Raw genomic sequence first — 9,288 nt, forward strand, 5'->3', positions numbered from 1 at the left:
ACTGGCACCTCTGCTGTCAGCAGATAGGATAAGGACTAGCCAGGCCATGAAGCTGGGCTGTCCTCTCACCGGGACAGGCCGTGCCTCCAAGGCGAGGAGTGAGGTTCATGGGCAGGGCAGTATGCAGAGAAACTTTTCGAAGTGATCAGTTCTGTGTGAGTAAACAAGGGACTTCCCTCTCCAGGACTGTCAATCCTGCATGTGTTCCTCTACTCACTCCCCATCCATGGGCCCACCAAGCCGCATCAACTCCTGCTGGCAGTGTCCAAGCTGGCCATCCATCAGTACAGGAGGCGGGAGATGGATGGGGGTCAGTCTTCTGCAACTGTGTGGCCTTTTCCCAGCCCCTTGCCCAGGCATGCGTCCTGTAGGTAGTATCCCATCTCCTTGGACTCCTTCTCACATCAGTGGACTCTGTCTGTGGTTCTCTTCTTGGCATCGCTCAATTTGACCCCGTGACCCTCCCACACAACATGCACAGAGTTTGTTCATTCTTTGGCCCCAGGAATCGGTTAAATTCTTGGTTCCTGGCCCCTCCCTCACCTGAGATGGGGGGCGGGGGGCTTTCATTCTTTTCATGGGCTCCTCCCACCATCCCAGGATTTAAAATAGGCCAGTCCCTTTCCCCAGCTACCATATTCGTGATAAGCTGAAAACAAAATGGACCCTTCTGAAAAAAAATTGTTTAAAGGTATGGAGAAAAGTCTGGGGGCTGGCTTGGGAAGCTATTTTCACCCCTCCTTTGCTTTTCGACTTACTTGTATTTTTTCTAAGCCTCTCTGTTTACCCGGCTAATAAAGCCAGCTCCATGTCACTCACTGTCTGCTGCCTGGCATACACATTTGCACCTGAGCCCAGCCCAGCCCACCTTGCTCAAATATGCAAAGCTGCTATGGAAAGCAGACACTGAATGCTCCAGCCGCCAGCTGGAAGCCTGTGCCAGTCTACCTGCCGCAGGTGAAAGTCACCTTGCCCCCAAACTCCTCGGGGAGCTCAGAGAGAGAGAGAGGCCTGCTTTGCCTTGAGCTTGTCCCAGCGTGGCAATCGTTAATCAGATTCTTTGCATTCCTGACTGCTGGCCTGTTATGGAAGAATGACCAAGGGGGCTCAAGTCAGCCGGGACTGGCAGCCAGACATGCAGCTCGCTGGGAAGCTGGCACTTTCCGCAGCGGCTCTGCTCCTACTGACTTTGGCTTATAGAATCTATAAGTCCCGGCCATCCAGCCGCGGGATCCAAAAAGCCGACCGTGGAACAGGGCAGAGAGAAAAGGCTGGATCCGGAAGGGGAGGCGCAGAAGAAACGCCACAGGGACTCAGGTACAGGCAAGTCAACAGCAATGGGGTGAGGCCAAGCAGCAGCAAAGGGAATCAAGGTGCGCATCTGGGTGGGACGGTCGTGCCGGGAACACGGGGCCCACAAAGCACACCGCTCAGGGAAGATCAAAGGCTGCCGAAGGGGGAGGAGGAGGAGAAAGAGAAGGGAACAGAGGCTCGTCAGCTGGTCGCTGAATCACAGCCAGGCAGAAAGCAGCCTGTTTCAGAGAGAGAGGGGCAGAGTCCAGGTGTGGTCCCGAGCGCGGGGCCGATGGCGACAGCAGACGGTGCAGAGCAGGAGGCGCCGGTGGCAGGAACAGAAGCCGGGGGTAAGCGTAACGTTTACAGAGCCGTCCGGTTTGCTTGCCAGACCGCAGAGGACAGCAGGGACGTAGCCTCGCAGCAATCTGGGTTTAGCGTCAGCCTCAGGCACAATCCTTGCAGCACCCAACCAGGAAACGCTGCTGAGCTCACAGCAGCTGACAGATCCACCCCGAACACTGAGGAGGAGGAGGAGGAGGAAGTGGGAGACATGAGTGAGAGTTTGGTTTGGAACCAGGAGGCCTGCGCTGGCCAGGAGAGGATTCAGACCCTCAGTGCTACGTCAGACATGGGCTTAGCCGTCAACCAAAGCAATAAGAGGTCTGAGGCCTCCTACGCTTTCTCCTCTGTTGCAAAGATACAGGTGGAGGAAAACTATATTAAAGAGAGGCAGCCCAGGGAAGAAAAGCCACGGCAGTCCACATCCTCTGCTACTAGCCTGCGAGGCAAGGTCTATGACTACTACGTCCAGTCCACCTCGCAGTCTGTGTCGAAGGAGCGGCCCTGCTCGTACACCGGCTTACTCTACGACCCTGACAAAATCCGTGAAGAGCTAAGTGAATACGAAACTTGGCTGCGCATGTCTACACCCCAAGAACCAGCCAGGGAGTCGGCAGTGGGAGATGAAGACCGAGCGTCACCAACAGCAAACACCCCACCCATCTCTCCCAGTCTCCTGCCTTCCAGACATCCCACAGAGAGTGGGGAGCCTGCAGACTGGGGTGGTGCATCTGATCCGGGCAGCTCCTTCTCACCCACCCAGAAGACAGCTGAACCAGAATGCAGGTTGGGCAGGAAAGAGAGTTTCCACCAAATTGCAGATAACCCCGAACTTCAGGTGCAGATGGAAGGGTTTGGGGCTTTGACACCAGCTGGCAGAAGATCTGACTCAAGCACTCCCCCCACTAGTCCTCTCCACTCCGGCTCCGTCGTTTCCTGGGTGGAATCATTTCACAGCCTCCAGCCTCATGCAAGCAACGAACCCAGAGTGGAACTCATTGCTGGTGCCAACTTCTTCAAAGTCCCCTTAAGCTTGCAGTCCAACGTGGACATCCGTCTGGATTTGGGGAACTGCTATGATGTCCTGTGCATGGCCAAGAAGCAGAAAGTGGACAGTCTTCAGGAGGCAGCTTATAAGGTCATGAGCGACAATTACCTCCAGGTCCTGAAGAACCCGTCTATCTACGGGCGCCTCAATGCCAGGGAGAGGGAGCTGATCCTCCTGAGGAGGATGAAGGGCAGGAAGTACGTCACTGTGGCGGACGTCAGCACTCAGGAGCGGAGCTTGCACACCAGCAGGCTCTGTTACTATGATAATGAAGACGACGTCTGGCACCCGCTGTCCTATATGCCAGTGGAGGCGGTTTCTAGGGGGTGCGCCGTCTGCAGCATGTTCAATTACCTGTTCGTGGTGGCTGGCTGCGAAGGGGTGGGCCAGCACCAGAAGCCTTCCAACAGGGTCTTCTGCTACAACCCCCTGACCAATATCTGGCAGGAGATCTGCCCACTGAACCAAGCCAGGCCTCATTGCAAGCTTGTCGCCTTGGATGGGTGCCTGTATGCGATTGGGGGAGAGTGCCTCTATACTGTGGAGAGGTACGACCCCCGCCAGGACCGGTGGGCCTTCACCGCGCCGCTGCCCAATGATACCTTCGCCGTGGCCCACACCGCGACGGTGTGCGACGGGGAGATTTATGTGACCGGGGGCACGCTGCGCTACATGTTGCTCCGGTACGTCAGCCGGTCGGACAGCTGGAAGGTCAGCATCGCCGGCGGGAGCAAGGACCGGACCACCGAAATGGTCACCGCCGGGGGCTTCATCTACCGCTTTGACCTCAACCGCAGCATGGGCATCAGTGTCTACCGCTGCAGCCCGAAAGCCAAGCTGTGGTACGAGTGCGCCACCAAACGCATGCCCTTCCCGCCCTGCTTCCAGTGCGCCGTGGTCGAGAACCTGGTCTACTGCATCAGCCGCCAGTCCAACATCAGGTTCCTGGCTGACTACGTCTCGCCGCGCTTCGGAGTCAAGGAGTTACAACTTTTCCCTTCCCCCCGAGGGACCCTCTTCCCCGTCGTCCTGGTGCTGCCAGACAGAGGCACGGTGCAAACAACGGTCTGATGGGAAGCTAAAAAAAAAAAAAACCCTGATTCTTCTCTCTTCTTTTGTCCTGTGCTCTCGGGCCAAAGGCAGCTCCCAGAGCCTGAGCCACAGAACTCAGAGCCTGGTCAAATCCGGACTTCCCTGAAGTCCAGGGATATTCACTTCCACAGATCTAATTCAGCCCATTATAGAGATGATCCAACTGTGGCATTTGCATCCAAACTTGCAGGGGGGCTTTTATCCTTGGTTCAAGCCCTTCTCTACTTAAAAAGCAGCCGGCGGCCATGCAGGCCCTGGAGGGTGGGGAGGAACAAAGCAGGCTAACTGTATATTTCCATTGCTAGCAAATGCCTCCCACTAGCCGTTCCCATTCATCTGCCACAGAAGATGCAAACAGCGGGTGCATTGGGTGGGTGCCTTTCTTTTGTGGATCTTTAAATGCCTGTAAATGTGGGTGCAAATTAAATGCAGGCCTCAGGCTCCAGGGAAGTTGCCACGGTGGAGCAAAGTTTGGGACACCTCTACAGTAATTTTCCACTGTGCCTGGTGCGGTACATCGCTATGCCTTACAGGCAAGGGGTGTTTATTATGTACCAGAAAGACAGTTGCAAAGGGAGCTCCCTGGAGGTTTTTCAAGTGTGCGGGTGGAGAGGGGGAGTCTGAAAGGGACAGCATCCAGACAGTGTCATTTCCACCAGTGCCATGCCAAGGACTTCAGCTGCCTGCGAGGGCTGGAACTGAGGCAGGGTATGGCCATAGGCATCATCACCTAAAGCAAGCAGCTGAGCGGCGAGCCCCATGTCCCCGTGTCGGCAGCCCCAGCAGGGAGGCCGGGAGCTGAATGGGCTGCGGCTGCGGAGCCAGCTCAGGGCTGTGGCACCCTGGCAGGGCATCAAGGGGGGCGCTGGCATTGTTTATGCCCAGGCCATGATCATTCAGTGAGTAAAGAGACAACTTCAGCCTCCGCCGGGCCTGCCAAGATGGCGCTTTCCAACAGCACGGTACGTTTTTGAACGGCTAGAGAACTGGGCCGCTTCCAAAAATAGCCCCAGGTCCCAGCCCACACTGAATGCAGTCGCAGTTTCCATGGTAAACGTCAGTGAGGCGAACGTGGCCCCAGCTACTGAGCCAAGCACGGAGATCAGCTACCTGCTCTGGGCCTGGTTCACAGCTGTCCCGCGGCCCCCTTGCGCTGGCTATGAAAAGCAGCGGCCCAGCCCCTCGGCGCACAAGGCTTTTCTTACAGCTGTCTGTGCTCCCCCCTCCTCCTCCTCAGCAAGAGCTCCAGGTACAAGGGGCATTCCGGGCGCGGCTGGGGGAAGGACGGGGGTGTGGCTGGGGTAGGTTTCAGTCCTGGGGATTCCCTGCTTGCCATAATGGATATAAGGCAGCTGGGTAAAAGTTAAGAATCCACTAGCAGGCACTTGGGTCCAAACCAACCCCTGGGAGCCACAGAATCTGGGGGGACGTATGCCCCCTCAACTCTCTTTAGCCCCTACCCTCGTTGCCTTCATATTTCAAAAAAACCCTCTGCTGCAATTGATTATTATTGCGATGTCTTTATATTACAGTAGCACCTAGCGTCTCCAGTCTGGATCAGTCCCCACTGATGTACAACTGCGTAAGGCTAACTGTTGTGCTTTGGTCAAGTCATTTAACCACTCTGTGCCTCAGTTTCCCCATCTGTAAAACGGGGATAACGATACTTAGCTACCTTACAGAGCATTGCTAAGCTAATTCAAGTCAGTGACGAATATGAAAGCCCTTCCGTGCAAGATGCTATCTATTTATTGATCTTAGGGATATCCAAAGCACCTCTTGCCTAGTTATCTAAATGCTACAGAAGTACAAATGTTTGGTATTAAATAAAACTAACCAAGATCGGGTGTTGTGCATCTTTTAAAACCTGTAATCGAACCTACAAGAAAGAAAAAGATTGGTAACAAGATTCTGAAGTGAGTCAGCAAATTAAAACAAGAATGTCTTTGCAAAAAGTTTTAATAGGCACAACTGCCTTAATATCTGATCCTGCAAATGGAGCCAGTGCAGCTCTCTATTGGTCAAGCAGATGCTATGGTATAAGCTGGCCAATTGTCTCAGCTCTGATTGGCTCAGGGCAAAAGGGATTTCACACGTTTTGAAGGAGGCACTGCAAGGTAAAATCCTTTAACAAGAGCAAATGAGTCCCTTAACATAAGGGCTGGGACCAAGGTGTGACGTTGTACCCCATAATGCTTTATAGAAATATGCTTAGGAGTGTAAATATGACATAACCGGAATATGTTTTATCCTACATATGCCATGTAACATATCTTTGCAACGGTTATGTTCTGCTATTCATCCTATTCATGTGCATGTATCATTTTTATATCTGAAGTTAGGGGCGTTGGCTCTATGCTTTTATTTGAAATGTTTGCTGTAGAAAGCACCTAAGGCAGATTTGATCAACATAGTGTGAGGGGGTTATTCAAGTAAATGGAAGTACTTGGCTAACAATGGACCTTGATAGACGCAAATCCACATATGAGCTTTCCTGAGAATGTTCCTAAACTTAATTTCCCCAATACCAATTTCTCCCTACTGTTACTCACGCCTTCTTGTCAACTGTCTGTAATGGGTCACTCTCTTACCACTTCAAAAGTTATTTTTCCTCCCTTGGTATCCTGCTGTTAATTGATTTATCTTGTTAGACTGACCTCACACTTGGTAAAGCAACCCCCTATCCTTTCATGTATTTATACCTGCTCCGGTATTTTCACTCCATGCATCCGATGAAGTGGGTTCTAGCCCATGAAAGCTTATGCCCAAATAAATTTGTTAGTCTCTAAGGTGCCACAAGGACTCCTCGTTGTTTTTGTAGAGAACTAAGTCATTCATGGACATGTGACTTGGCCATGTGACTCCAAAACTCCATCTTGTAGAGGGGATTCTACACAGGGGGAGGAAGGTGTTTAGACCCACAAGAAGAAACTATATAAAACCTTGGGAGACCCCTCCATTTGGTCTTCAGCTGGCTCAAGAGATAGCCTCTCCACCCCCAAAGGATACCTGAAAGATACTGGAACGAAGGACAGTAACCACAGGGGTGTGAGTGATTACTGGACCCAGACTAGAAGGAGGATAGTCTGTAAAAGAAGCTTATTGAAACATCTCTGAGGGTGAGATTTTATCTGTATTCAGTTTTCTTACTGTATTAGGCTTAGACTTGCGTGTTTTATTTTATTTTGCTTGGTAATTCACTTTGTTCTGTCTGTTATTACTTAGAACCACTTAAATCCTACTTTTTGTATTTCACAAAATCACTTTTTACTTATTAATTAACTCAGAATATGTATTAATACCTGGGGAGGGAGGGGCAAACAGCCGTGCATCTCTCTCTGTCAGTGTTATAGAGGGAGAACAATTTATGAATTTACCCTGTATAAGCTTTATACAGAGTAAAACGGATTTATTTGTGGTTTGGACCCCATTGGGAGTTGGGTATCTGAGTACTGGAGACAGGAGCACTTCTTTAGCTGTTTTCATTTAAGCCTGCAGCTTTCGGGGGGACGTAGTTCAGACCTGGGTCTGGGTTTGCAGCAGGCTAGAGGGTCTGGCTCAAACCAGGCAGGGCACTGAAGTCCCAAGCTGGCAGGGCAAGCAGGGGCAGAGGTAGTCTCAGCACATCAGGTGGCAGTCCCCAAGGGGCTTTCTGTGATCCAACCCGTCACACACGGAAAAGAAACTTTAGGAGTAAAATTAAAGGTGTGAATTTTATCACAGTCATGGAGGAGGAGAACCAGGGAATGGTGATATTAAAGATATCAAGGGCTGATCCAAAGCCCACTGCAGTCAATCAAGAAAGCGTGCCTCCCAGCAGAGGTAGACAGACGTGTGCTAGCTTCACTCAAGCTATTGGGCTAAAAATAGCAGTGTGGATGAGGCAGCTTCAGTTGCGGTTTGGACTAACTAACCCCTCAGGTCCAAGGGGTCAAACAAAGCATTCCGTTCAGCCCCAAATTAAATCTTTCCATTTTGAACCTTTTTGAGAAGACAATTAAATTGAAGCAAATTTCTAAACAAAAAGTTGCTTCGATTCGAAAAATCAAAATGTTTGATTTTGAAATTTTAAATCCTGGGATGGTGGGAGGAGCCCATGAAACAACCAAACAAAACAGTTGTAATTTTCGAGGGGGGGGGGGGGTCGGCTGAAACAATTCAGCAAAATCAACAGGGGTTTGCAACATGTTTTTGCGCTGCTGAATCTGCCTTTTTTCTTGCACAAAAAAACCCCCAAAAAACCAAAACACAAAGTTTGGCCAACAATGTCACCCAGCTCTAGTCAACGGCTCATGACCCTGAACTAATGCTAATGAATGTGATAGTCGGTATGGGTTCTTGATTGTGCGTGGGGTGTTCTGGGTCCTACAGAATGGTTCACACAGCCCTCGCGTGAACGCAGGGGTCCTGACCAAAATTCCAAGTTGGGTTATACAATTATGTCACTCAAAATTTCCCCTATCCTTTCAGTTGTATAAATTATTCTTCATTATTCTTCTGAAACTACTACACAGCATTGTTATTGGCTGTTAAACAGCTGCCACGCTCAATCTCAGAGGTGGCTGCATTTCCATGGTTGGGGGGGGGGATCTCCGGTATGTGCCTTACCTGGCTCACAATGGACGGGGTACTGAGGATTAACGAAAGCTTATAAAGTGCTTAGTGATCAAAAAAATGATGGTGCTGTGAGGCACAAAGTATAATTATGTGTTACTCGCTTTTGATCTCAGTATATTTGACCCAAGGTTAATGTTCTTTAAAGGTACATTTTACGGGTGTGAATGTGGAAATATCCTCGATGCAGGTTTTAATTTTTAAACTCATTCATGTCAATTTTACAAAGATTATTACTGTGTAATCACATGCCCTATTACGATATCCTTATTACTGTAAATGCCCCCAAATGGCATAATTAAGATCCATAGCCTGCCACAATCATTACTGTGCTTTCCATCCATCCTGGGTGTTTCAAAATACAGTTTTGTCAAAGCACCAAAAGCAATTAATCAGGAGTGCACAGTAAGTGATCACAAGTTTTCAATTTGCAGGGAGGCCTAGTGTTTTTTGAGCATGCATGAGGCCAAACTGTTCCAAAGTCCACAGTGTGTGGGGGGGGAGGGCGAGGGAGGGGGTGTCCATTGACTTCAGTAGGTTTTGGATCGGCCCCTAAAAGAGGATAGCGAAGTGCTCTCCAGGGCCTTGATCCTGCAAACTTTTCTACACGTGCTTGTTTTTTTACACATACGAGTAGGCCCCTTGATTTGAAAGGAGCCCCCCGCATGCGTAAAGTTAAGTGTCAGCAAGAGCAAGGCCTATATGTCTGCAGGGTGTAAATGCAAAGGAGGACAACTATTGACAATGCAGTGGAAACAACGAAGGATAGTGGGATCATAGAATCTCAGGGTTGGAAGGGACCTCAGGAGGTCATCTAGTCCCACCCCCTGCTCAAAGCAGGACCAATCCCCAACTAAATCATGAATGAAACCAAGTAAAGAATCATTTAGGATGAAATG

The 9,288-nt window shown here is 50.3% G+C and overlaps 1 protein-coding gene across 1 annotated transcript; it reads left to right on the forward strand.

The window, feature by feature from the left end:
• Window positions 1–877: 877 nt before the first annotated feature.
• KLHDC7A (kelch domain containing 7A) lies at window positions 878–5,247 on the forward strand. The gene has a single exon (XM_007067721.3). The coding sequence runs from the start codon at window positions 1,094–1,096 to the stop codon at window positions 3,752–3,754; it is 2,661 nt and encodes an 886-aa protein (XP_007067783.2). The 5' UTR covers window positions 878–1,093; the 3' UTR covers window positions 3,755–5,247.
• Window positions 5,248–9,288: the final 4,041 nt, after the last annotated feature.

Source organism: Chelonia mydas, chromosome 18 (assembly GCF_015237465.2).
Source record: "Chelonia mydas isolate rCheMyd1 chromosome 18, rCheMyd1.pri.v2, whole genome shotgun sequence".
In the NCBI taxonomy this organism is placed as follows: Eukaryota; Metazoa; Chordata; order Testudines; family Cheloniidae; genus Chelonia; species Chelonia mydas.

Excerpts from the sequence above, each read along its gene's own strand:
- KLHDC7A (XM_007067721.3), top strand. The coding sequence starts at position 1,094 with ATGACCAAGGGGGCTCAAGTCAGCCGGGACTGGCAGCCAGACATGCAG.